The following is a 27,092-nucleotide window of genomic DNA, read 5'->3' on the forward strand; positions in this document are numbered from 1 at the left end:
TTGTTCGAAAAAAATTCTGTTATATATATAAATATCTAATATTTGCGCCGATGTGGGCCGATCGACGCGGGTCTAGTAATTCATCACGTCCTCGAAGTCGTCGTCTTCGAGCTCCGGCTCAAAAGCGAGCGTTTCGGTGTCGCCGTCATGCAGCTTGTCATAATGCTCCCAGTTACGCTGGAGTCTCTTGAGGGTGACGGAGGCCGAGGCCGTGTGCAGAATGTTCATTTGCGTGAAGTAGCGAGTCACAAATTCCCGATCGCGGTCGTACACGGAGTTTAGGCCAACATAGAATACCGCCACCTGGACGATGAGGACGCAATAGTTTCTCATCACTTTTTCACAATCCAAAAATCGGAAAAGATGCATTGCCCGCTGGACCAGTTCCTGGATTATTGGGTGCTTTTTAGGGATCCGGCCCAAATCCGAGGTGATGATCAGGAACGCAGTGATCACAAACGATTGGTGACACACGTCATACCATGAAATATAGTCGTAGGTACCGTCAGAATACTCGACCTTTTCAATTGCTTCTGGCGAGAGCGGTTCAAACCCCAATGGTGGGGCGAGGTGGTTATCAGGATGCATAAAGTGAGTTCTGGGCACGATTCCTGTTTTGCTGATGATCTCAAACTGCGCCTCTCTGTGAAAATCGGCAGTGAGCTCGAATATTGAAAAGGCTGAAAGGCTGGGCGACTGTGAGGGAGAAGATCTCTTGCTGCGCATAATTTTAATCGATTTGATCAACTTTTGAAGCGATACTCCGAGCGTATTGGTATAGCCGTAGAGATAATTGAAGCCGTCTCGGCGGCTGCACATCATGCTTTCCCAATAGGCTTGCGTATACGGAAGGTCGTACATGGCGAGCTCGAGCTCTCTGTCGTTTTTGAGCACCCCACCCAGCGGAGCAGTGAGACCGGCAATATTTTCGATCGACAGGTACCAGTTGCGGCAGAATGCCACGACGTACGAATCTCGCTGGCGAAGGCGTGGGTCCTCGCTAAATGGGGCATATGTGGAGAGCAGGTCCTTTGCGGCACAGAGATGCGGTCTCCATTTCTGGACAAGAGACATCGCAGTGTACGACGTGAGAAGGAGGATGGTGAGTAGCATGGGCTCCACGTTCGCGCTGATCTTATTCTGGTCAGCCAGAACAGTGGACAGCAGCTGCAAACACGTTGACAAGTACGAGCAGTAATTTTTCTCGTCTTGAGCGTCTTGGGTTTTGCGTAAACTTTGCAGGGCACCGCACGATAAGATGGCAGCCATGAGATAGTTGTTCTTACTCGCATAGGTCAGAAGAATTTCCCGCGCTGGGTTGTACTGGGGCGAGGGTTGAAGAGGCATGATGACTCGGGCGTAATCGTGGTCGAAGAGCTCTAGGTATTTTCTGTGTTCTCCGGGAAACTGCAGAGAGTCTATGGAGATTCGTTTGGTAAGGAAATCAGGAATCTCCCAGCTTTTTGCCGAATCAAACGACGTGGAAGACTCTGGGTGCTGGTACTCGGTGCGCTCGAACATCCGGAACATGCTCTCCAGTTCACTTTCATCGTTCGGAACGCCAATCTCGTCTATCTTGCTCTCCAGCAAGTCGTTGAGACTGTGTGCCAGATTGTTCGCTGATGCTCCCAAAAATTGCACGGGGACGCTGCTCTGCGGGGAGTGAGACTTTTCATTCAGTCCCGAGGACTCCGAAGTGTACGGTGTGGCGGTTGCTGGTGGCGAAACGCGGGTGTTTTCGTGAGGTCCTAGTAACACGGGCCCCATTCGATTGACGTAGAATTCCTGAACATGGCTTGGCGGAACGTAGACTGGCGCATGATATGGCGTCCCGTAGTGACCTACGGGCGAGACGTTGGTCGCGGACATGTCCTTGAGCTTCGACGACTTGCGTGGCTGATAGACACAGACGTTGTCAAGCCGTTTGCAGTGCCAACAAATAGGCTTGGCCTCGTCACACTGGCATTAGTATACTTCCAAGCCGCACACTTACCTTGATTTTGCGTCGCTTGCATTCCACACAGCCGTCTTTTGAGTACTTTCGTTTCTTGGGTTTAACGGACATTTTATCCATCGACAGCTAAGTGTCTTCGCTTATTCCCTCGGTGTTCAAGGAGTAAAGTCGTTGTTGGCGTAATTTTCGAAACTAGCAATTCAGCTGACACTGTCCTGCCGCATTGCAGGAGCCACGATCCCTGATTGACGATTTAAAGTTTGACAGCAGACAAATTGTTCTCCGCTCGACGCATGGCCAGCCGTCGCGGTCGATCGTCGCGGAAAAGATAATTAATCATATAGCCTAATCATCATCTTCATGTTTCCTTTGGTGAACCCTCCAAACAGGGTCCTTCAGGTGGATGCGAAGCTGCTCGACAACGAAATTTTTGACATTCTGTCAAGGCAGCTGAATGAGGCCATCTCCAACCCGAAACTGCCGCGATTTTTCCAGATTCTAAACTCCAGATACGCTGACGAGCTGCGACTGGCCTTGGAACTATTTGTGTTCAAAGTGACGGTCTGGAACAAAAACAGCAGCTATGGTCTGCTGCTCCAGAATCTGGTGATGTCGGACGGAGGCGATCGACGAAGAAACACCAAGTCAGAGCTTTCCAGACTCAAGAAGACGGCCCTCTTGTCGTTTCTGATCCTATCTTATCTGTACAAAAAGCTGGAGTCGCATCTGTACAGTCTAGACGAGGATGATGAGGAAGACCGCACCAAACTGCATCAATTTCTGCACAAGATCATGGCCAAACTGCAGAGACTCCTACCAGCGCTTCAGAAATGGTACGCTGGTCTTTCGCTTGCCAACTTTCTTGCTTTCCTGGTCCACGGGCAATATCCCAGCCTTATCAATAGAGTTCTCCGCATCCGATACAAGCCGCTTGTATCCACACAAGTTTCGTTTGCGTCGAATCCGGAGACCATCTCGTACGAGTTCCAGGACAGACAGCTGGTGTGGAACACGCTGACGGAATTCCTCGTATTCATAATGCCAATGCTCTCAATGTCCAAGCTCTCGAAATCAGTTATGCGACTGCTGCAGACGGACCAGAGACTGGAGGAAAAGGAAACTATCTACCGTTTCCTTCCCGAACGGTGCTGCGCAATCTGCTATCAAAACACCACTCGCGCTGGCGAGACCGACGCGTCGATCGACGAGCATCTTATCACGAACCCGTTTGAGACAAGTTGCGGCCACGTCTACTGCTATGTGTGTCTGATGGCAAAACTTGAGGACGGAGATCCGTGGCAGTGTCTGCGGTGCGGCGAACGCGTTGAGTTTGTGCGGGTGTTCGACGGCGAGCCTGCTGACTACGAGCCGGACTCCAGCGACCAGGAGTCTGCTTCGGAGTACTCAAGCGACTCCGGCAACGAGTCAGACTCGTCTAAGAGTTTTTCAGATAAGGTCGATCATGTCTATAACTAAACAATATGTGGGCGGGAAGTCAAGCGCGACATCACAGTCCGCCATCCGTCCTTCTTAGGTTCATAAGTACGGGGTGCAGAACGGAAAAGGAGCTTCCTTTGACAGATTATACTTGTCGTGGCTAGTAGATTCTGTAGGCTTTGGAGGCCGGCATCTGGACGTGGAATCATTGGGGTCTGATTGACAGGGCGTCCAGACTCCTCCTCTGTGCAGAGATAAAAGTATTCGACAAGGTCGCCCCGAGTGCCTGATGGTAGCACTGAATTCCACATGTTTTACGTCTTCAGTACTTTCACATTTCTCTCTGATGATCACAATGCTGTAGGTTCTGATCCATCATTAGCAGTATCTGTCTCCGAGAAGCTCCAATCACGATCGTGGTATCCGTCCACGTTCTGGTAAGATAGATTCTACGGGCACAAGGCTGAAAAGTACAATGTTACCCTGAACTTTTTTTTTTTTTTTTTTTGCCCCGAGAGTATAAATTGAGCTCTCCTGGCTCAAAATTTTTTTTCCAAGATCTCTTTGCCTTTTGGCTTAGATCAAGTGTAGTATCTGTTCTTTTCAGTGTAACAACTGGAATTCCCTCGCCATGAGGGTTTTATTGTTACGTTCACTTTTTGGATATGATTGCCAACCTGACAGGTTCAGATTTATCTGACTTGTCGACTGGCGCTGTGTCGTTGCCCTTACACTGTTTGGCTTCTGACGCTCTACGAGCACTGCCAAAGGCTTGGCTGTGTTTGCAGAGCGCGTGGTCTGTATATGCTTATTACTAGCTTATGTAATATTAACCTTAAAAAATGTTTCCAATATAAACAACGCGAAGAACAAAATAAAATATTTGATGCTCCTCAACATCACAGACCATTTGAAATGGCTGTCCCATGCGAGGCCGCAGATTCCTCCTACCGTCAAATTTCCGCAGTTGACTCCAGACCAACTGCAGGAACACATTAAGAAGTCTGCCGAAGCGGACGTCGACCGTCACTCGGTAGCACTCCCTCCACGGATCTGCAATCAGGCGCCGTCGAGAGTTCTGGTGCGCGCAAGTACTGTCACTCCGGAAACAGTCAATGAGATGAGCGGGATTATGGCACGCAAAGCGGCTTCTGTGCGGCAAAGGAGTCTCGGATCGTCGCAAAACAGCGTGGGTGTGATCGATCTGACGAACGAACGGGTCGCTGCTGCACGCAAAAGGGCAAATGAGGCTGCAGGCAGCCCGATCAGCAAGAAACCGCGAACTAACGACGATGACGAATTTTCTGACGACGACGAAATAGAAGCTATATTGGCCAACCGCCATTCCAGCAACTCCACCAGCAGAAGCGTACCGCGAGAGGACGGGCATTTGTCTTTTGGCGAGCTCTCCAAGATGGTGGAAAATGCCAGTCTCATGAACAAAGAAGCACGAGAGCTCATCACGCTACAATTTTCACTGATGGCGCAAATGGACTCGTTAGCGAATCTTTTGCGCCAGAATATATCTGTTGACGAGTCCACGTCTATCAGTGAAGACGACAAGAGGCGCAGAAGAGGCCAGTTGGCGCATGACATCCAACAGTCGCAGGCAGCCTGTAATGAAACCAGGCTTCGAATACAGCATTTTTGCATAAATAATCTCGGCAGAAGGTTGGAGGAGGATATCAGTTCAGAGATAGATACCACAGCCATACCTTTTACCAGTACGGCATACACAGCGAAAACTAGCACACAACTCATTTCTAACCGGGAAGAAATAAATCAGACACCTTCAACCATAAATGCCACCAATCAGTCCACGTTTCCGAGTCCTTCTTTCAAGGTCCCCCCTGTACCGTCAACTGCCATTTCTGATCGCGAGGACCGGCGAAACTCCCAGCCGGATTTTGAGGATTCATTCAATTGCGACAGTGACGATCCTGAGGTGATCTCCACACAGGAAAAGGCAGAACTTGACCAGTTCATTGTGGACGACGAAATTTCTGGCGACGATGAGTCCTACAAAGAGGATGACATAGAGGACATTGAGAACACAGAGCTTGGCGATGTTCAAAACTCGCCAGAGCTGGAAGACGTCGAGGAGGGCATTGAACACATGGAAATTGTTCAGGATAACGCGATTCTTCTGGACTCGCCGCAAGACGAGTTCTTGGAGGAGGAAACACGGAACGATTATTTTACACAGCTGAACGAGGAGCGGGAACTTGACGTTATAGACCTAGAGGACGAGCAATTCTGGGACAGCGACGCGGAGAATGAGATTTTTGATAGGCGCAACGAACAGTCGAAGAAGGCCGAGCCACAGCAGCCAGTCTCGCAACACTCCGACTCGGACATTGAAGAGCTAACAAATGTGAATCCGGATGCGTACAAAAAATTCATGGGCAAGTTCGAATGGACTACAGAACTGTACTCGGTTTTGAGAAATACTTTCAAGCTGCCGTCTTTCCGAGAGAATCAACTAGAGGCTATAAATGCAACACTAAGCGGAGAGGATGTATTCGTTTTGATGCCGACAGGCGGCGGAAAATCCCTCTGCTACCAGTTGCCTGCTCTCGTAAAGTCCGGAAGCACAAGCGGCACCACCATCGTTATCTCGCCTTTGATTTCCTTGATGCAAGACCAAGTGCATCATCTACTACAGAACCAAATCAAAGCGGCAATGATCAACTCAAAATCATCTGCCTCGCAGAGGAAACAGACGTTTGACCTTTTTGTCAACGGGTTCCTCGATCTCGTATATCTATCTCCTGAAATGATCAGCGCAAGCGGAATGGTGAGAAATGCCATTGCTACACTCTACAAGAAGAGAATGCTAGCAAGAGTTGTCGTGGACGAGGCTCACTGTGTTTCCTCTTGGGGTCATGATTTCCGTCCGGACTACAAAGCTCTGAGTTATTTCAAGACCGAGTATCCTGAAATTCCCATGATGGCCCTCACGGCAACGGCGAACGAGCATGTCCGGATGGACATCATCCACAATCTCAATCTAAAGCATCCTAAATTCTTCAAGCAGAGTTTCAACCGCTCCAACTTATATTACGAAGTGTTGCCAAAAAAGAAGACTGTCGTGGAAGAGATTGCACAGATGATCAACTGCAAATACAAGAATATGACAGGAATAATCTACTGCCACTCGAAGAACTCGTGCGAGCAGACAGCGACTCGTCTTGCCAACTATGGTATTAAATGTGACTTTTACCACGCAGGAATGACTCAGGACGACCGTCAAAGAGTCCAGCTGGGCTGGCAAAGCAACGAGATCCAGGTCATCTGTGCTACCATTGCGTTTGGTATGGGAATCGATAAGCCAGATGTTCGATTCGTCATTCACCTTACTCTTCCTCGTAATCTTGAAGGATACTACCAGGAAACCGGAAGGGCAGGGAGGGACGGCAAACATTCTGACTGCATTATGTACTACAGTATGAGAGATGCTCGCACTTTACAAGGAATGATTATGCGCGACAAGGAGCTTGACCGGTTCAACAAGGAACAACACGTGAACAAATTACGCCAGGTGATACAGTATTGTGAGAACACAACAGATTGTCGCCGTCAGCAGGTGCTGCAATATTTCAACGAAACTTTCAACCGCAAAGACTGTCAGAAGAAGTGTGACAACTGCGTCAACGGCGAGAACTTTGAAGTCGAAAACCGCGACATGACGGCCTTCGCCAAAGACGTAATAAATCTCGTTAAAAATCTTAACGGAGAAAACTTGACCGTGATCCAATGTCAGGACGTTTTCAGAGGATCCAAAACAGCCAAAACTGTCAATTTGGGCCTACATCAGAACGAGTACTTTGGAAATGGCCGAGAGCTGCCCAAAATGGAAATCGAGCGACTATTCTTCCATCTTTTGAGAGAAGGCTTCCTGGAAGAGAAATCTGTGATGAATGCTGCTGGGTTCGCCACAAACTATCTTGTTCTTGGACCCAAAGCAAACGACGTGCTATCTCGCGGGAAAAAAGTGGTGATACCATTCACCAGAAGCAAGACCCCTCGATTGCAGACGCCATCTATTTCTCGGACAGCTAACAAAGAGAACACGGCTCCCCAGTTTCTTTCTGCAAGTAAGTTTTTCTCTGTCGGGCCACCAAATGCTAGCAAAACGTCTGTGAAGCAGGTGGATCCCAAGTTGGCCGACCACATCAACAAATGCTACCTTAAGTTGCGAGAGCACCGGTCGCTTTGCAGTACGCACCTAAATCATTCCAAAGACTCGACCATGGCCTCCGATACCACTTTGAAAGATATGGCCATGAAATTGCCGACTACAAAATTGGAGTACGATAAACTTGACGGTATCGAGAAAAACCAGACACAATACTTCCAGAAGTTTGAGCGTGTACTAGCGGCTCTGAGGCGAGAACGCGAAACTTTGCTGGGCTCAAACAGCCCTGAGCTGGAAGTTGTCTCGTCGTCGCTCCCGTCTCAGCAAGACCACAAAGTAGTTAATCAGCTTTCGCAGCTGTTCTACCCTGAAAGCCAAAATTCATCACGCAAATCTACTACTGTTTCACGAAGCAAGAGCTCGAGCCAGCGAGGAGGCCGCCCATACCGCAGGGGTGGATCGAGAGGAGGATCGAGAGGAGGGCTACGCCGACCAAGCAAATCCGGTTCGCGGGGTAATTTTAGAAAAGCGAAAGTGCAACCAAAGCAGCTTTCAGGCTCTGTCATTCGCACAATGAGGATGTAAGCATCGAGAAAAAAATATATTTTTTTGCATTGATAATCTGGAGAAGTCAAAAAATCAACATTAAATTAATTAGTGATAAATTTTTTTATTAGCGACGCTGCTGTGATGGAGAAAATTAACGTCCTTGTCGTGGGAAACGGAGGTCGTGAACACGCTCTGGTGTGGAAATTGGCCCAATCGCCATGGGCGAAGCGCATTTTCGTCGCTCCTGGAAATGGTGGCTTTTCCAAACTTGATAATGTCACGACTGTCCCTATTGGATCCTCTCCTTCTGACTTTGGTTCATTGGTTGACTTTGCCACCAAGCACGACGTTGGCCTTGTCATACCTGGTCCAGAACAGCCCCTGGTTGATGGCATTACTACGTGGTTTCAGAAAGCTGGTATACCAGTTTTTGGTCCCAGTGCCAAAGCAGCCAGAATGGAAGGATCCAAGACCTTTTCGAAAGACTTTATGAAAAAGCACAACATTCCTACTGCCCAATACGAGAATTTTACTGACTATGAGGCTGCCAAACAATATATTGCCAACTCTAACCATAACCTAGTTATCAAGGCTTCAGGAATCGCTGCTGGAAAAGGTGTTTTGATACCCGCCAATAAACAGGAAGCTTACGAAGCCATTAAAGAAATCATGGTCAACAGACAGTTTGGTTCTGCCGGTGACGAGGTTGTTATTGAGGAGTTCCTTGAGGGAGATGAGCTGTCCATTCTATGTATCAGCGACGGCTACTCCTTTGTTGATCTTCCACCTGCGCAAGACCACAAACGTATTGGCGACGGCGATACTGGCCTGAATACTGGAGGGATGGGTGCTTACTCGCCTGCCCCTATTGGTACCCCATCGCTGCTGGAAAAGATCAGAAAGAGTATTCTGAAACCAACAATCGACGGAATGAGAAAAGACGGCTACCCAATGGTCGGATGTTTGTTTGTTGGTATCATGGTGACTCCTGATGGCGAACCAAAAGTTCTTGAATACAATGTGCGGTTTGGAGACCCGGAGACCCAGACTGTGTTGCCGCTACTAAAATCTGACCTTCTAGAACTAATGTTGGCCACTGTTGAACATCGTCTAGATTGTGTCGACTTCCAGGTCCATCCTGACAAGTACAGCACCACGGTCGTTGTGGCTGCTGGTGGATATCCAGAGTCTTATAGAAAGGGAGACGAGATTACCGTGAAGGAGCCATTGCCGGAAAACACTTTTATTTTTCATGCAGGTACCAAGGAAGAGAACGGCAAGGTTGTCACTGCCGGTGGTCGCGTGATTGCTGCAACCGCCATTGCTGACACTTTGGAAGAAGCCGTCAGGAAGGCCTACGTTGGTGTTGACCATATCTCATTCAAGAACAAATACAACAGAACCGACATTGCTCACCGTGCCTTCAGAGAAAAGCAAAAAAACAAGGTTTCCATTACCTACGAGGACGCTGGTGTTTCTGTTGATGCTGGAAATCAGTTGGTGGAGAAAATCAAAAAGAGCGTCAAGTCCACCAAGAGACCAGGTGCGGACTCCGAGATTGGCGGATTCGGAGGTCTGTTCGATCTGCAGAAAGCCGGATACACAGACATGAACGACACTCTTCTTGTGGCTGCTACAGACGGTGTTGGAACCAAGCTTAGAGTTGCCCAGATCATGGATATCCACAACACTGTTGGTATTGATCTCGTAGCGATGAATGTCAACGATTTGGTTGTTCAGGGTGCCGAGCCACTGATGTTCTTGGACTACTTTGCAACTGCTCATCTGGATATTAAGGTTGCTGCCGATTTTGTGGAAGGTGTTGCTAATGGTTGCAAATTATCGGGCTGTGCTCTTGTTGGCGGCGAGACCAGTGAGATGCCGGGAATGTACGCTCCCGGTCACTACGACACCAACGGAACTGCCGTCGGCGCGGTTCTGAAAGGGGATATTTTGCCAAAGAAGGACGAGATGAAGGCAGGCGACATTCTTCTTGGGATTGCCTCTGACGGTGTGCATTCGAACGGGTTCTCGCTGATCAGAAAAATCATCGAGACTACCGACTACAAGTACACAGATCCTGCACCATGGAACCCTGACTCGACGATTGGCGAGGAAGTTCTCATTCCAACTAGAATCTACGTCAAGCAGCTGCTTCCTGCTACCAGAAGGGGTCTGATTCTTGGACTTGCTCATATCACTGGAGGAGGACTTGTTGAGAACATTCCAAGAGCTATTCCTGATCATCTGAGTGCTGAGGTCGACATGTCCACTTGGACGGTTCCTGAGATCTTCAAGTGGCTGGGAAAGACGGGAGGAGTACCAATCAGCGATATTCTAAAGACTCTGAACATGGGTATTGGCATGGTAGCCATTGTAAAACCAGAGAATGTGCAAGAGGTCAACAGGGTCCTTAAGGAGGCTGGGGAGACCGTATACACCATTGGCAAGCTTGTTGTGCGCAAGGACTTACCTGGATGCACTATTAGGAATAGCCAGGATTTGTACTAGATAAAAATAACTACGAACTTTTTCCTTCCCTATTGTAACACTGCCAATCTGTTCCACGTGCGCTCTTGAAAAAAATTTTAAAAAAAAGATTTAATACTGGGTAATAGATGAGCATTGAAAGCTAGTGGCCAAGACCGCCAGCGAATACGAAATTTTCAACTGTGAAATTCCGGGTGATAAGCTTATACTGCATGACAAAAAAAGAGCCTCCATAGCCAAGTCTTATCAAAGAATAGTATATCAACATGTCTGACCGCGGTTCTTCTAGATCCCGTTCTCCAGCTATGTCTGTGACCTCTTCAAAGGACGTTGCTTCGATGCATTCCAGCATTAGCGGTGATTCGCGTTTGAACGACCACAGACATCAGAACATGACCCTTCCAGTCAAACATGATTCCAAACATCACCAAGCGGAGGGCTCGCGGCCTACCCGCTTTGAGTCACATCGTTTCAGCGTTACGGAAAGACCTGGACTGAACGAACCTGTGGCAAGAAAGCCCGAACAGTTACTTGACTCTAGTGAACTGAGAGACAGGATGGTGGCCGTCGACGATGACGAAGATGATTTTGCCATCAAAATTCCTTCTCAAGTGCCTCCTGTCCAGCAACGCCGGCGGTCTACTCGTTCTCGCTCATTCGGTGAGCAGGTTAAATCGTTTATCAAGCCACGCGAGGAATCTTTCTCCGGAGGCATTCTATTATCAGCAAATCGTCCTAGTACGGACAAAAACATCACCATCTCCTCTAACAACAACCTTGCTCGTACCATTTCCAAGGGCAGCACCAGAAGTGACAGATCCAGAAGACGTCCTAGTAACAGCAACATTAAAGAAAAGCACAGCGACAATGACAGCGACAGAGACTCGCATGCCTCCAATGACTCGCAAGAGACAGAGGAAGACGTTTGCTTCCCAATGGTCCCCGAACACATTCGTATCCGTGGTATTGACTTTGACGAAATTGAAGAATTCATCAAGGAACAGAGGGAAGAAAATGAGATCTTCATGAAGAGAGAAGAAAATCTTAGACAGGATAGCTACGCGTCGAGAGCCACTGGTGCTGAAAAGTTCAGCACCGCAGCACTGAAGTATACTCCACGTCCTGACGAAAAGGATTCTTCGGGAAGCAAGGACACCTATGCTGTTACCGACAGCAGTGACAGCGATGGAAATGGTGTTACTTTCGAGAAACAGTTCCCTAGCAGGGAATCTGCTCCTCCAGACAGATTTAGCTTTTTCTCTTCTGAGGACGAGGAAACTATTCACGCTCCTGATATTCCGTCCCTGGTTCCTCCCGGAACTCCCTTCGAAAGCCTATTCCAGAGGGAGGAGGCCATTTGGTGGCTCGACTGCGTTTGTCCAACAGACAATGAGATGAAAATGCTGGCAAAGGCTTTTGGTATTCATCCTTTGACTGCAGAGGATATCCGGATGCAGGAGACTCGTGAAAAGGTGGAGCTGTTCAAGAACTACTACTTCGTCTGCTTCCACACATTTGAGACCGATAGCGAGAGCGAGGATTTCCTTGAGCCTATCAACGTGTATATCGTTGTGTTCCGCAATGGTATGCTTACGTTCCATTTCTCTCCAATCTCTCACCCGGCAAACGTCAGAAGAAGAGTGAGACAACTGAAGGATTATGTTAATGTGAGCGCCGACTGGCTCTGCTATGCTTTGATCGATGATATCACTGATGGATTTGCTCCAGTAATCCATGCTATAGAGTACGAGGCAGACGCGATTGAGGATTCTGTGTTCCTGTCCCGTGAAAGCGAGTTTGGAACCATGCTTTTCAAGATCGGAGAGAGCAGACGCAAGGTCATGACACTGATGAGGTTGTTGCAGGGCAAAGCCGACGTTATCAAGATGTTTGCCAAGCGGTGCCAGGACGAAGCCTTGACTTCACAAAATGCGGCACAGCCCCGTGGAGATATTGCTTTATTCTTGGGCGATATCCAGGACCATATCATCACTATGTTTCAATCGCTGTTATCCTATGAAAAGATTTTCAGCCGCTCTCACTCCAACTACTTGGCTCAATTGCAGGTCGAGTCCTTCTACGCTAACAACAAGGTGACCGAGCTGCTATCGAAGGTGACTTTATTGGGTACCATTCTAGTGCCTTTAAACCTGGTGACGGGTCTTTTCGGAATGAACGTCCAGGTTCCGGGGCAAAACGTCCAGAATTACCATTGGTTTGGTGGTATTATAGGATTCATTGTTTTCATGATACTTGTGGCCGGTTTGGGATCTGCTTACTATCTGCGCCTGCTTAGGAGAGATCGGTCTGATATTAAATTTTCGGGCAAGTCTATCAGAAGCTTTCATTTCGGACACCGGTCCAATGCGGAGCCGCCTAGGGGACGCAGCAATCGGTCTATGGTGAGCCTTCCTTCTAAGTTCACCCGATACGCTGGAGACTGGTAGACTGTATAATAGAATGTAAAAGAAAAAATATACAAAAAATATTATAGAAAATAGCGTATTAAGTTGAATAATACATGAGGTTACACTGTGTATTTACGCTCGCGGGTCTGCTGGCACTGGCGCTGAGCGGCTCACTGGAGAAGGTGGACCAACGATTTTTGAGCGAAGGCGCTTCGCTTCAGATCCTTCAAGAGTACGATGCCATTTTGAACGATCTTCGAAAGATGGATCCTCAAAATCCTACAATTTCTAATGTGTTGTATAAGCACGGACTAGTCAATTTCTCTCTCAAGCGAGACAAATTGGCTTTGCAGGATTTCGAATACTGTCTTGATATCAATCCGAATCACCAGGGCTGTTTAAACCGACTACAAGAGCTGTGCATCGAAATGGGTGAGTACGATGAGGCAGAAGCGCGAGGAATTAATGTGGATGAATACAAGCAACTGGAGCAAGCCGTGGTGACACTACACAAGAACAAAAGATACAAAGAAAGCATAGAAAAGGCGCAGGAGCTCATCAACATGTCTCCGCTGAACATGAGGGTGCGAGCCATAGTTACTGACTGCTTGAAGAATTCCAAATTAGATTTTCCACAAAAGGTTCAGCTTCTTGCCGACCAGTATGGCGTACTTGTGAACAACGATAGGTCTCTCGAGAATTACGTGGATCTCTTCGATTTACAATTTTTTGGCAAGGCTATCGATATCGGCAGCTGCTCCAAAGTGTTGAAAACGTGTCTTAAATATGACAACGATTATAAGGAATGTCGTGAACGGACTAAGATGACAGTGAAAATGAGCAAACTCCTTGATTTGTACGAGCAGGTCTCCATTTATTACTCGTATCTATATTTAGACGAGGGAGATGTCGTGCGCGTGGAGGAATTGGAACCATCGGATGATGTATGGCGACAGCTGCACAACCTCCTGTTTGGTAAAACCAAGGTGCGCGGCCAGGAGTCTTTGCTGGGTGTTGACCTTTCCAAATATCGTACCAACTTGGACGTCCTGGTAGAGTTGACTGTGAAAGCCCTAGAACGATTTGGGTTTTCGAGACGTGAGATTCTGGACCACTCACCGTTCCTCCACGAACTTGCTCGTATGGCTAAGGAGTCCTGTATCCGCACAGGAAACCCTTACAAAAATAAACTGGATTACAAGGACGAGATTCTGCCGGAGCAGTTTGAAGAAGTGGACAAACTGCTGCGCAAAAAAAAGTATGGCGAGGCTAAGCAGAAACTGGACGCCATGCGTGGCGGTTTCAAAAAGAGCTCGTTATGGAAACAGAGAAACGAACAGCTGTCTAAATTCAGGGAGCATGAGCAGAGGCAAAGAGCCAGGCAGCAGCAGCAGCAACAGCAACAACAGCAGTATCAGCATTATCAGCAATATCGACAGTATCGGCAGAACCAACAGCCGCCTCCACAAGGAGCTCCGGACGGCATGGATCCTTATAAAGTGTTGGGAGTCTCGAAAACTGCTGATGATGCAGAAATCAGAAAAGCATACAGAGAAAAAATGAAGCAGAACCATCCAGATAAAATGAAAAATTCCAACCTTTCGCAGGAGGAAATCGAACAAAAGGTGGCTGAGATCAACAATGCCTACGAGATCCTGTCGGATGCGGAATCGAAACAACGATATGACCAGCAATCAAGTGGAAACCATGGGCCGGGCTTTGCAGGTCAACATTTTCGTCCTCCTAATGCAGGCGGCGGCGCCTTCTTTCAGGGGGAACCCTTCGGATTTAATTTCCATTTTGACTCATTTGACCAGAATGGCGTTAAACGCGGCTACAAAGTAAAGAGAAAAAGCAGTAGGGGCTGAAGTATTCGCAAACATGAAGACCGTAATATTTCGGGCGCAGACACCTCGAGCCAGTAATTTCCGATACGAGTTGTATGAAAAAATTATAGCGTGATCTGGGGGCAAATAAATACCACATCAAATCTTCTGCATATTGTTTTCAGTAACATGTTTAGATCGCTCACCTCAAATTCCCTTAAGCAGGGACAAAGGGTGTCGACCAAGGCCTTACAGCATCAGCCTTCACCTCAAACAAGACTTTTGAATAGTCTTGTCGAGCAACAGGGCTCGGGCCAGCCTTTTAGCTCCAAGAAATACAACTCCACTGTTATTCCACACCAACAGAGAAACGTGGGAAACTACACCGTGGCGCCCCACGATCTTTCCAACAACAACTGGCGTTCATATACTCCAGAAGACTCCAATACTCATCGGGATCTGCTTGCTTTTGACCAGTGTTTGCTGCAGAACTCCACTTACGATTTGGCTACAGGCCGCATAAGCGGCGGGGTTGAGAATTTTTGGGCGGCCGTTAAGAAGATCATTCCCTTGTACCGTTCTCTTGTACACACCGGGGAGTTGGACGAAAAGAGAATGGGCGAGTTCGTATCGTTGCTCAGGAATGGACTGAGAATCCATAGACTCGAGCTGTCAAAGCTCAAGAAAAACTTGGACAAAGATTCTACAAATCCCATCAAAAATATTCACTTCCTTCTTACATGTGCCATTAGAGAAGTTTCCTACAACTTACTCGACGGTTCCATTACCTTGAATGCTCATGGCCTAACCCACTTATTCAAGGCTTACAAGGATCTGGGATTCACCTTCGAAGCGGTTCATATCTGGGAGACTGGTAAGAGCAACCCAAAGCTTTACCATCTGTTCACGTCCGAGCCTGTTTTGGGATCGATCTTCCCATTTTTGGTTGAGAGCGGGGACTTTGATTTTGAGGAGGTTTGGAGCATGTACCAGAAGATCAAGGCAAGCAAAGGTCGTAATGAAAGACTGCACAATGAATTGCAAGTGGGCATGATTAGGGTCTGTTTGTTCAAAGGACGCACCCAGGACGCATTAAATGTGTTTCAGCAGCTGTCATCCGACGTCTATTCGAGGTTTATTTCGAAGGGTATTGAGCCTCCTATCAATGTCAAAAGCTATATGACCATGGCGCACCTGTCATTCATTGGCTTCAGCAAAGATATTGACACTGCAGATGTGTTTTTCAAAGATGCCGTTAATGAAAGCATGCCTTATTTGACGCCTCTCCAATTGAATTTTGTTAAAAAGTATCTCGCGAACACTTGGGAAGTCACCCAGGATTTTGAGAAGGTCAAACGTATCTGGTTGATGACGTGGAAGGACTACGAAGCAAAGAAGACTTCGAACTCGTCTGTCTCATCTTCCTTGAATGACTCGTTCCTATCGATTTTTTTTGCGAAAAATCCGGAATATTCAGAAGCAGTTTTCTTGGAGCTGCAACAGCTCATTGCTGACTACACTGCGATAAGACCGATTGACGAGCCTTTCGTTAACGTTTTGCTTTCCAAGAGCACTATCTGGCGCAATGCGCGCACTTTAGAATACATCTTCAAAATAGCACAGGACAACAACTTTTCAAAAACAAACGTCTTCTACAGATGTTGCTTGAAGGCGTGTGGCACGGTTGACATTAGTGCTGACCAGATATTAATATTATTCAGACAATTACTTAGTTTGAATGCCTCCACTGGAATGAAGTACATTGCTCACGCTGACTGGATCGCACTGAGGGACGCTACCATCAATTCTCAACAGTTGTACACTTTTAGTGATCCAAACTCCAGAATTGATATTTACTTTAAGCTTTGGAAATTGTGTGCCCCTTACTTCATTTCCTTGGCAAACTTCAAGAACTACATTTACAAAGATATCAGACTTAATTACAACTACTCGCAGATTTTCCAGCAGATGCCAAATATCAAAACGGACATTGAAGTTCCTGAAATCGCCTTATTTAATAGAAACGTCGCGATCGACTCTTACATCGGCTACTCGTACTAAGTTGGATACGGATATAATTAGGGATTTTATATGACTTATTAATAATGATATATACTGATGATGATGTGAAGAGCAAACTAAACTAAACTATTGTGATCGAGCTAATCCGGTTGCCGTCAATGAGGATTTCAAAAAGACACCTGCCATATCCAAAAAGCTTAGTTAATCCCCAGTTCTTGTACTCCTCATTCTCTTCTGCGTTCGCGCTGGATGTGCTTTCGTCCTCCACAGATGTACTGCTATCAAAATTATCCTCGTAATCAATAACTTCAAATGCGTTATCAGAATTTATACTGAAAGAGTTAATCTCATATTCTTTCCTGTTCAAAAACACAAATTTGTTCTCTAGCTCTCGAGGCAGAAGCTGCTGAATCTCGTCGAATGACTGATGGCTGTACACTGTCTCTGTCGATATCAAGGATTCAATCTTGAAATTAAGCTTCTCATACTTCAAAAATTCTAGCGAGTTCTCAACATTGCAATGTATTGTGATCTTTGCGAGGATGCTTGAACCATTCCTGGTCTCGTCAAGCACATAAATCAAATCCAGTCCGTACCGGAAATAATTATGGATCTTGTATATCTTGATGGTCTTCGAGCCATAACTGGTGATCTCTCTGTGTTTGAGTAGGGTATCGTCTGGAGGTCCCAGCTTGGACGTCACCTCCTGCATAGTGGACACTCCAATAACAAGAGCAATTTCGGAGTATTCTGGAATTGACACGCTCGGTCTGGCGTGCAAATCAATCAACGCATATCCCATACTGTTTTGGGGAACATTACTTGACGGGAATAGATCAGATAAATAACGGATCTTGTTAGTCATATTAGTATCTCCGATCACGTCCCTGATTTTCTGAGCACCCTCGTGCCAGCTGTCTCCCTTGAAGATGGTGATGGAGAAGCAATTAATATCGTCTTTGCTGTTGTTAAGAGTCCTAATCAGGTCGTCGCTGCCTTGATTCAAAGCCACACCCTCGATATTGAATAGAAATGCAATTCCTGGATAAGAAAGCCGGTAGCTCTTTGACAATTCGTCCTTAGTCCCCGGGTACGTCGGACCAAAGATCTTGTTGTATATGTGCTTGAAGTGCAAGGAAGACATGCATTCGCCTTTATATTTGTACTCGACGCCATAACTACCGACCTGGTTTATTTCGATAAGCAGCAAAACATGGCTGCATGCATCAAACACGAGGTTGATGTTTAGCTTGGTCAGTTGAAGAATTGTAGTTTTTGAATCGTTGGCATAGATAAAACGAATGTCGTTGTGCATACCATGCTTTCGAAGTAACGAAAATATCTGATAAAGAGACCTGCCCAATTCAATAAATCCAAGACCCTCAGATGGTTTGAGCTCCAAGGAAAATTTACAAAAAGGAGCCATGTCACTGTGGTTAGATAAAGGTTATTCCCTTTTGTTTCCCCTAAATAAATCCTCGCAGATTATGTAAACTTCCCGTAAGATAAAAATCTTATCTATAAGATGACTACCGTTATTCCTCATATGGATTTTGATGTCGTTAGCCCGCGACTCAGTGCTGATTTCAAGCTGGTGTTGCTTGGAGAGTCCTCTGTGGGGAAGTCATCGATATTACAGCGCGTACAGAACGGCACATTTGACAATACAAAGGCGTCCACTGTTGGTGCCGCTTTTGTCTCCAAAAAGGTTAGCAAAGACAATGGAGACAAGATGGTTAACTTGCAGATTTGGGATACCGCTGGACAGGAGAGGTTTCACAATCTCACGCCCTTGTACTACAGAAATTCAAATATGGCATTTATTGTGTTTGATATGACTAGCATAGATAGTTTCAGGAAGGCTGAATATTGGATAAAAGAGCTGGAAACTTACAAGAGTGACAACAATTCCTCCCTCAAGCTTGTACTTGTGGGCAACAAGTGTGATCTTGCGAGCGGGGGGTGTGCTTTCGAAGATGAAATACGCCAATTTCTCAATGTTAACCCCGAGATCTCCAAATACTTCAAGGTGAGTGCGAAAGAGAATATTGGCTTGGTAGAACTTTTTGAGTATGTGGTTGACAGTGTTGACAATGAGCTGTTTCACGAATTCTCGGCAGACAATAATGGCATTATTGATCTGAGCTTGAAAAAACACCAGTCCAGTAGCTGCCAATGCTGAGACCGAGAAACAGCATTGTGAGTGCGATTTCGAGCCACATTAGATGCCTAGTGTTCTTTTGTGAAATTACCACTCCCACCAACACGAACTGGAGATTGTTCAGCTCCGGATATGGACACAGCCAGATGTTGAGCAGAATTTGAGCTATATTTAGACCTGTTTGCCAGACTCCACTTGCCAAAGCGAACTTTTTGTAGCTTTGCTTGGCAAGCTTGTTGTGGATCTGCTCCATTTGTATCATCACCTGCGAGCAGGTTGGTCGGTTTTTAGCATCAGGGTCGCACATCAGTCTTATCAAGCGCAGATAATCTGGCAACAACTCGTCTCTGCGCAACTTGTCCATGTCTTCAAACAGATTGCAGCTCATAATTTCTTCACGAATCGCGTTTTGGTCAGAAGACTTGAATGGCAGCTTTCCAAAACATATGTAATATAGTATCATTCCTAACGAGTAAACGTCTGAGTAGTAGGAAAAATCGTGCAGCTGTCCAGGATCGACCTCCTCAAACAATTCGGGAGCACAAAACTCTAGTGTACCTGTACATCCAGTAGAGTTTCTTTTGGAGTTCTCCATGATTGACTCGCCGAAATCGCTGACCACAAGATTTGGGATTTGTCCCAGATCGTCTACCGAGTCGATCGGCTTGTAGTCGTCTGGAAATTTCGTCTTGAACAAACAGTTTGACGGCTTGAGGTCTCTATGAAGGGTCTTCTGTTCATGCAAGTGATGCAAACCATTCAGGACATCTTTGAAGATTTTGTAGATTTCAAAATTGTTCAGGTATCGCCGATCTGTGCTAGCTCCCTTCATTCCCTTTTTTATCATGCGACGACGTATTTTTTCCTGCTTGATGTCGAACTTGGGCTGCATGAGATTCTCTATAAACTGCTCAAGTGTGCCTCCATCGCAGTACTCAAACAAAATGAACACCACAGGAACCTGTGGTCCGAAACTGCTGATCTGATCGACCTCAAGCCAGACGTGGTTATATTTTATGATGTTGGCATTAGTGGTATTGGATGACTCTGTAAGACTGTAAAGAAACTTGACCTCATTCAAGATGCGCACCAAGTTCCCGAAATGATTGCCAATGGCTATTTTTTTCAGGGCAAAGACCCCCAATTGCAGATTGAAAAGTTTATGCTCGACCTTGAGCACTTTACCGTTGGACCCGTTTCCCAGATCTCCCAGAACAGAGAAAAACTTCTTGAAATAGCCCTGGTTGATGAGCTCGACAGGTATCTGGTCTATATCGGCAGGATGAGCCTGGTGAATTAGGGTAGAAATCAGCTCCTTGTTGGATTCATTTCCAGAATCTGCTCGAGCCAGGAGCCTGAAATAATCGTTTCGCAAAAAATCAGACCCTGATGATCTTCGAGGCGACTCGTTCGAAGAGGGCGGATTGATATTGCACTGGTAGCCGCAGTCGGGACAAACAAATTCGAATTGAGATGGACCAGACCTACGCCTTCTGCCATGAGAACCGTTAGATTCTTCGTGATCCAGCTTGACCAGCTCCAGATTCTCTGTCTCAGAGTTGTATATCACAACTGAATTCAGTGATTTGTTATGGTGAACAACGCTCAAAAGCTTGTCGTTATACCGTACTATCGACATACTCCGATCACACAAGTATATAAGGTGTTATGTCTCGCATATATGTGACCCCATCCTTTTTGAGAGGCCGGGTAATACCTTCTTTTTCGCATGTCTAGTGTACATTACAGATTTAGCAGATAGTCCGTGTTTTCCGCTGGCTTGGAGTGGAACAGAGTTGATGTGGACGGCGACTGAGCCCCAAACGAGGGACTTTCAAATAGGTCATAGTCGGTGTCCTTGACTTCGGACGGCTGGCGTTGTTTTCCTGCACCCCTGATTATCTCACTCAGGGAAAGCTTGTGTAGCAGCTCAGTGTCCAGAGTCCATTCCATTGCGGGCTCTGCTTTTCTTGCAGGCGGATCGTTGTTCTGCAAACTATGGACCTTCCTTTTGAGCTGTCTGTTTTTCACTAGCAAGTCCTCGCACTCGTCGTCTTTGGCCCTGAGCATCTTCTGCAGTTTTTTGATCTCGATTTCCTGCTGTTCAATCACGGCTTCCAGCTTTTCTGTCTTGCGCTGCAAAAACCGCTGGCCTCCTAACTTCTGCTCCAACTGCCTGTTTTCCTTATTTTTCGCGTCGAGTTTGGCCTCCAAGTTCTTCTTCTCAGTTTTCCAGGACTCGCTTTCCTGTATAGTCTCCTCGTATCTTCGTTGGAGCCTCTCGATCCGCGACTCCTGCTGCTGTTCGTGCGCACTGAAATCTTGCTTGCGTCTCTCGAGTTCGTCTCTCTGCACCTCCAATTGTCTTCTTTCCTCCCCCAGCTTGCGTTCCAAAAGTCCCCGTCGGAGCCGCTCGTCTTCTAACAGCCCTTCTAGCTTGCTCACCCGGCGTCTAAGCTCCTGCAATTCGACCTTTTCTACCTCGAGCTTTGGACGAGCATCGACATTTTCCTTCAGCGGCTCTTCCCTACTTCGGATTCGCTTGTTTCGCAATATCCGCTCCTCCTTCTCTTTCAGTTGGCGATTGAGCTCCGCGCTGAACTCTCCTGCATTCTTTTCTCCCTCGCTACAGAAAACTGTTTGATCAGGCTGGACCTTGCCGCCATTGTAAAGCATATCTGTTAGCTTCACCTTTGCATTTGCCGCCTGCGATTTTCGTAGCTCCAAGGAGTCCTCGTCGTTCTTTTTCCTGAACCAATCCATAGATATTGTTTTTGTTTGGGGTGCTAGATAAACGCGTTTGTGGCTGGTGTACCTAGTAAATTTTTTTTCTAATGGCCGGAGAACGAAGCCTTTGCTAGCATCATGTAAAGTTCCCCAACTTCGGGCCCAAAGGTTCTGGAAACTATTATTCATGGTTTTGTGGCTCGGGTGGTATCTTAACCGACTATTCATGTTGCACCATGGACTCAAATTTTAGTCTCTAAGCCATCGAAATGTAAATTAAATGATTGCAAATTAATAAATACTCCTGTTGTAACCCAAAGTCTTCAAATATCAACATACCAGTTCTCTTCATCGCTTCTGTAGTATTGAGAGGATTGTTTTGTGCTACCGCTTTGCATCCCTTTTTTTGCTCTCCTGCAACTTTGCCCCACCGCTTTTCTTTTGCGGAATTTTCGTCCAATGAAAATCGTCCAATCGTCCAATCGTCGCGTCGGACGTTCTCCCCCTTTGTCATTTTTAATCGCTTCTTAGTGTCGTCAGCATATATTCCGGCTTTTGTTTTTAACAGAACCTCTGAATCACCACTTCACCTGTTTGTCATCATCGTTGTAGCTTGCAAAGAAGTCACAGAAGTCACAGAAGCAGCAAACAAACTTGTTTTTACACGCTACCGCCAATTGGTATTATTATTTCTTCAAATCGACTATCGACGGGACTACTGAAAACATAAACAAACCATGTCGAATCAGGATGAAAGCATTGGGCAGCCTAACGTGCCTAACACGTCGGAACACCTCAACACACTTTTCTTGACTCAACTCAAAGATTTGTCGGAATCTATTGCCACTTCATTCGACTCCATTTCGAACTCTTTGGCAGAACTGAGAAATAAGGCTGGCTCCATTGCAACTCTCGCTGCCACGCTCTCAGACACGTACGAGTCCAATCAACAGCAGAACGGAGGTGATTCAAAGATATCGGCCAAAGATATTGATGCAAGACTGATGATGTTCCAGGTCGCGCAGCAGGCCCAGAACGGTCTTCCGAAACATGGATTAGAGCAAGATTCTCTTGGCGCCGTCAAGAAACAAAAGACTATGTCAGAGTCTCTCCCAGACGACGAGTTGGACCATTCGGGAAAGTCGTACTCGAACGACGCCAACCTGCCCGAAATCGATCTCAATTCTAGAGCAAAATCCGTGCAGGATCTTTGGGAGGAGTGGAATGTTGGCTACAGAAACCAGGAACCATTGAAATCGCTCGAAAGAAGGTACGGTACCAGATGGAGACGTGGAAGGATTGCCAAAAGTGCTCAGAGGAGAAAAAAGGTGATCGAATTCATCGAGAGCGAGGCAAAACGGAACCCTGGCGTCACGGAAGAAGATGTTGTTCGGCTGCTGGAGAACTACCGGATCAAGAAAAACAAAGGTCTATTCTGGCTTTATGGATCGCTTCCTAATCACCTGTTCAATGCCAATGGAGAGCCTATCGAGTTCCTTCCGGATGAGAATGACATGCAGTCGAAGGACGAAGGATTGACCGACGACTCTGAAGCCACGGCCGCGGCCGTGGCTGCTGCTGCTGCAGCAGCCTCAGTCAAGCATTGATCCTTTTAAAAATTATCCACCAGCTTGAGTTTTCTCTATTTATTTCGGCTTTGAAGTGTATACGAATTGACTAATTGTACTTATAGAACTCTTAAAATCCGAACGGATTATCGGCAGTAGCATTAGCCAGATTAGCTCTTTTGCCCGTAGGTTGACTTTGAGGCCCAAAAGATGTGGAAGGAGCATTACCAAAGCCCAGTCCAGTTGGCTGCGACGTTAAAGGCTCGTTGAACGAAGAATTGAAGCTGGTCGCAGGGAACTGGTTCATGCCATTAATGTTAGTACCCGTGTTGAAGCTCGCAGCAGGGTTGGACGTGGTATTGAACCCAGTATTCATGGTGTTCATGTTCATGCCGGTGTTCATATTATTCGTACCCGTTGGACCACCAAGCGACGTCTGCGCAAACATGTTGCTGAGTTGATTCATACCAAACTGGCTTTGAGGAACAAAGCCCGTACGTTGACCCGTCAGTCCATTTTGGAATCCAGTTTGGAGAGTGGTTTGTGCTCCAGTTTGAAGACCGGTTTGGAAGGTCGGTTGGATATTTGTTTGGAAACCTGGCTGGTATCCGGATTGGAAGCCAGCTGGTTGGCCTAAGCTACCGTTCTGAAATCCTGTCTGCGATCCCACTACTCCACCTTGCATGCCAGTCTGCTGTCCAAACATGCCCGTAGGTTGACCCATCAGACCACCAGTTCTCATGGTAGCCTGCATAGCCGGGAAGCTGGTCTGCAAAGGCACCAGATTGCCGCCAGTTCTTTGCAAGCCTCCTGTCTTGTTGATCACCAGACCAGTTGGCTGGAGAGGCACTAGGCCTCCCGTAGGCTGAGGTTGAGCAAAAGAACCAAATGTGGTCACAGGCATGAAGCCACCTGTCTTCTGAGCGAACGTGGTGGCTGGCATGGTGCCTCCGGTCTTTTGAGCAAAGGTAGTAGCTGGCATGATCTTTCCTGTTGGTTGCAAAGGAATCAGGCCAGTGGCTTGGCCTGTAAGCATAGGAACCATGGTAATAGGCATGAAACCGGTGGGCATTGCCATTAGGGCACCCGTCTGCATGGCTGTCAGTTGTGGATTCAGAGTGCCGGAAGTCTTTTGAGAAGTAACAGCTGGAAGGGTACTGGTCGACCCTGTCAATGCAGGCTTTTGAAGCGCAGGAGCTGAAGCTGAAGAGTCGATAGGGCCACTCTTGGTTGGCTCCATTGGCTTGATTTTGACAAGATCCTGAATCGATCCAGTGAGTTGCGGTGTCACTGGCTTGGACTCGCCAGTTTTAGCAGCCGGCTTCAAGGACCAGGCGTCATCTTCGAATTGCTGCTTCAGAGTTTGGCCGTTCACAGAGTCCGTCGATGCGTTGGCCTTGTTAGTTTTCAGCGAGCCATCATTGGTACTGAATAAGCCGCCATTAGTTGGCTGAGTCGAGATAGGCTCTGGCTTGCGGTTGAACTTATTATCCAAATACTTGTTAACTCTCAAGATATCTCCCTCTTTTAAGCCAAGTGTTCGCATCAAAGAAGTATCAATGTCTGCCATAATAGCCTCGTCCATTTGCTCTGTGGTGAAATTTCTTGCATACTTGTCACAAACGTTTGCGTCCACTCCGCAAGTGACAAAGAAGTCGAACCAAAATTCGTACAATTTTTCATTTGATGGTAATGCAGAGCTTTTTGGTTTTTCTGGAGTGGCAACAACAGCTGGAGCACTCTCTGGACGCTCTGCAGGCAATGGCTTTTTGTCTTTATAAGACTCCAGGGACATGCCGGTGATTCTCTCCACAAACTCCAAATCCTCCACAGACAACTTCTGAGCAGCAACAGCGATCTTGACACCATTCACTTTATGCAAATGGATCTTCCCATCAGAGCATCCCAGAAATTCGGCCTCGACCTTGAACGCACCAGACCTGTCGATCCACGTACGAACACGGTAGGGATTAGGCTTTGACGAGTCCTTGTGCTTGGAAGCCGACTTGGCCCTTTTTTCTCTTTCCTTTTCGTCGGCTTTTCTGATTCTCTCTCTTTCAGCACGGTCTCTGAGCTCCCTCTCCTTACGTTGTTGACGGCGTCTCTGTCTCTCCAATTCCTCTCTTTCAAGAGCTAGTTCTCTTTCTGCCTCCTTTTTCCTCTCCTTCTCAATACGTTTCTTCTTAGGACTCAACGAGGAGGAAGAGCCTTTTCTGGAGAATAACGACCTCAGACCCGCGGACGCAGCCGATCCAGAGCTAATAACCTTGACGTAGTTCGAAGGGACCACCCCTTGTTCTCCGGTTTCGATGTTCTGCACCATCCACCAGTCCTTGCTCTTTTTGTCGTTGATAATGTTGACGGTGTCGCCTTCGAAACAAGTAAGCTCATCCGGAGAGGCGGCCTCAAAATCGTATATGATCTTTCCCTGTTTCTTTGTACTAGGAATCGATGCCTCCTTGACGTCTTTCAGGACACTCATCGATGCCATGCCCTTGAGATCGCCCAAGATCGACACAATCGCCTCTGCGGAATCTTTGGTCCCGGCATGCAGCTCATAAGAAGCACTCGGGTTCTTAAAGTCTAGGAACACATGTTTTTTCTCGTGGCTGTAACTAATCAGGTCGTTGATGCTCCAATCTCTGGAGTCCGACGATCCGCTTGGAGTGATGAAAATCGTCGAGTTGCCAATGGCAAACGTGGCCTTCTTTTTCTTCCTGCCGTCAATCTCATACACCGTCCATGTAAAGAAGTCGTCCTTCAAAAATGCATTGTTGTCCTGAGTTGCCGACAGCCCATCAGACTCGCGTGACTCCGCATAGGCGTCCGAAGTCACGCTTCTTCTGGAATTTACGGTGCTGCTTCTTGGTCTAGAAGGCATCGGAGGAGGCGCTTCCTCGTCTGGAGAGTGCGCAGAATCGGCTAGATTCGGCCTAGCAGGCATCTGTGGAGCAGGGGATTCAAGAGGTGGACCTCTCTCTTCACGCAAGTCGGCTCTCTGCGGAGGGGGAGGGAAGTCTTTCAGGGCGCTGCCGGTCCCATAGACGGACTGTTGTGGCGCTTGTGAGGCAGGCTGCTGAGCCTGTCCCATCTCTATGTAATTAGCAGGCACAAATCCGAATTGATGACCATTCAAGCCAACAAGAGTCCAGTTTTGGTCAGACGTATCGTAAACGTCGAATTGTGCGCCTTCCGTGAAGGTAAGTTCTTCTTCTGTCTGTTTATCATAGTCGTACAGGGCTGTGGCACGGCCTATCACCTTTGCCGGCTCGATGTAGGTGCTGGGAACCAGTCCCGATGGTTCTTCGACGTCTGCGTCGACGACTCTCTTTTTCACTTTCCACCAGTCATCTATGTCGGATTTTTCGAGAAGATAGAGAAGATCGTTTTCCTGGATGGAAAGCTCCTCATCGTTCTGGGCCTGGTAGTCGTACAGAGCGACATAGACTCCTAAAAATGCGGAGGCCATGTTTGACGTATAATAGTACAGGATGAGGTCCAGCTGTTTAAAAGGGGGTTTTCAAAATTGGAGGCATTATGGCGACTATCGACGCAGCGGTTTTGCCGGACGTGGGGTCGGTCGGTCGACGCGTCACACGTTTTTTTCTTTTTTTTGGTTCTCGCGACAGAATTCGATGCTTCCGATTCTGTTATCTAATCACGGAAACGACAAGCACCTGCACTGCCTCCTTCCTTCCTCAAGGATTGCTATGCCCAATATTTGAAAATCTAGCCCGGTCATGCATATGCAGCAGTCTTCCCAAGAACACGTTGAGGTCGTACGGGAAGTGATAACGCGGTGCACGGATGTG

General features: G+C 47.1%; 13 protein-coding genes across 13 annotated transcripts; 8 read left to right on the forward strand and 5 right to left on the reverse strand.

Annotated features, from left to right (window-relative positions):
* Positions 1-72: 72 nt before the first annotated feature.
* KL911_000246 (uncharacterized protein) lies at positions 73-1,869 on the reverse strand (the record flags this gene model as incomplete). The annotated part of the gene is made up of 1 exon (XM_043197531.1): positions 73-1,869. One exon carries the CDS (start codon positions 1,867-1,869, stop codon positions 73-75), a length of 1,797 nt encoding a protein of 598 aa, XP_043056939.1.
* Positions 1,870-2,314: 445 nt separating this feature from the next.
* KL911_000247 (uncharacterized protein) lies at positions 2,315-3,430 on the forward strand (the record flags this gene model as incomplete). The annotated part of the gene is made up of 1 exon (XM_043197542.1): positions 2,315-3,430. The coding sequence occupies one exon, from the start codon at positions 2,315-2,317 to the stop codon at positions 3,428-3,430; it is 1,116 nt and encodes a 371-aa protein (XP_043056940.1).
* Positions 3,431-4,277: 847 nt separating this feature from the next.
* Positions 4,278-8,114, forward strand: KL911_000248 (uncharacterized protein; the record flags this gene model as incomplete). The annotated part of the gene is made up of 1 exon (XM_043197553.1): positions 4,278-8,114. One exon carries the CDS (start codon positions 4,278-4,280, stop codon positions 8,112-8,114), a length of 3,837 nt encoding a protein of 1,278 aa, XP_043056941.1.
* A 105-nt stretch (positions 8,115-8,219) lies between these two features.
* Positions 8,220-10,589, forward strand: KL911_000249 (uncharacterized protein; the record flags this gene model as incomplete). The annotated part of the gene is made up of 1 exon (XM_043197564.1): positions 8,220-10,589. One exon carries the CDS (start codon positions 8,220-8,222, stop codon positions 10,587-10,589), a length of 2,370 nt encoding a protein of 789 aa, XP_043056942.1.
* A 245-nt stretch (positions 10,590-10,834) lies between these two features.
* On the forward strand, positions 10,835-13,015 carry KL911_000250 (uncharacterized protein; the record flags this gene model as incomplete). The annotated part of the gene is made up of 1 exon (XM_043197576.1): positions 10,835-13,015. One exon carries the CDS (start codon positions 10,835-10,837, stop codon positions 13,013-13,015), a length of 2,181 nt encoding a protein of 726 aa, XP_043056943.1.
* Positions 13,016-13,089: 74 nt separating this feature from the next.
* Positions 13,090-14,844, forward strand: KL911_000251 (uncharacterized protein; the record flags this gene model as incomplete). Its single annotated transcript, XM_043197587.1, has 1 exon — positions 13,090-14,844. One exon carries the CDS (start codon positions 13,090-13,092, stop codon positions 14,842-14,844), a length of 1,755 nt encoding a protein of 584 aa, XP_043056944.1.
* A 147-nt stretch (positions 14,845-14,991) lies between these two features.
* Positions 14,992-16,863, forward strand: KL911_000252 (uncharacterized protein; the record flags this gene model as incomplete). The annotated part of the gene is made up of 1 exon (XM_043197598.1): positions 14,992-16,863. The coding sequence occupies one exon, from the start codon at positions 14,992-14,994 to the stop codon at positions 16,861-16,863; it is 1,872 nt and encodes a 623-aa protein (XP_043056945.1).
* Positions 16,864-16,945: 82 nt separating this feature from the next.
* On the reverse strand, positions 16,946-18,250 carry KL911_000253 (uncharacterized protein; the record flags this gene model as incomplete). Its single annotated transcript, XM_043197609.1, has 1 exon — positions 16,946-18,250. The coding sequence occupies one exon, from the start codon at positions 18,248-18,250 to the stop codon at positions 16,946-16,948; it is 1,305 nt and encodes a 434-aa protein (XP_043056946.1).
* A 99-nt stretch (positions 18,251-18,349) lies between these two features.
* Positions 18,350-18,951, forward strand: KL911_000254 (uncharacterized protein; the record flags this gene model as incomplete). The annotated part of the gene is made up of 2 exons (XM_043197620.1): positions 18,350-18,857; positions 18,923-18,951. The coding sequence occupies 2 exons, from the start codon at positions 18,350-18,352 to the stop codon at positions 18,949-18,951; spliced, it is 537 nt and encodes a 178-aa protein (XP_043056947.1).
* A 5-nt stretch (positions 18,952-18,956) lies between these two features.
* KL911_000255 (uncharacterized protein) lies at positions 18,957-20,624 on the reverse strand (the record flags this gene model as incomplete). Its single annotated transcript, XM_043197631.1, has 1 exon — positions 18,957-20,624. One exon carries the CDS (start codon positions 20,622-20,624, stop codon positions 18,957-18,959), a length of 1,668 nt encoding a protein of 555 aa, XP_043056948.1.
* Positions 20,625-20,728: 104 nt separating this feature from the next.
* On the reverse strand, positions 20,729-22,110 carry KL911_000256 (uncharacterized protein; the record flags this gene model as incomplete). Its single annotated transcript, XM_043197642.1, has 2 exons — positions 20,729-21,932; positions 22,052-22,110. 2 exons carry the CDS (start codon positions 22,108-22,110, stop codon positions 20,729-20,731), a joined length of 1,263 nt encoding a protein of 420 aa, XP_043056949.1.
* A 339-nt stretch (positions 22,111-22,449) lies between these two features.
* On the forward strand, positions 22,450-23,319 carry KL911_000257 (uncharacterized protein; the record flags this gene model as incomplete). Its single annotated transcript, XM_043197653.1, has 1 exon — positions 22,450-23,319. One exon carries the CDS (start codon positions 22,450-22,452, stop codon positions 23,317-23,319), a length of 870 nt encoding a protein of 289 aa, XP_043056950.1.
* A 91-nt stretch (positions 23,320-23,410) lies between these two features.
* KL911_000258 (uncharacterized protein) lies at positions 23,411-26,749 on the reverse strand (the record flags this gene model as incomplete). Its single annotated transcript, XM_043197664.1, has 1 exon — positions 23,411-26,749. The coding sequence occupies one exon, from the start codon at positions 26,747-26,749 to the stop codon at positions 23,411-23,413; it is 3,339 nt and encodes a 1,112-aa protein (XP_043056951.1).
* Positions 26,750-27,092: the final 343 nt, after the last annotated feature.

Source organism: Ogataea haglerorum (genome assembly GCF_019207285.1).
Source record: "Ogataea haglerorum isolate 81-453-3 chromosome Unknown 81-453-3_NODE_1_length_915391_cov_96.871712, whole genome shotgun sequence".
Lineage (NCBI taxonomy): Eukaryota > Fungi > Ascomycota > Pichiomycetes > Pichiales > Pichiaceae > Ogataea > Ogataea haglerorum.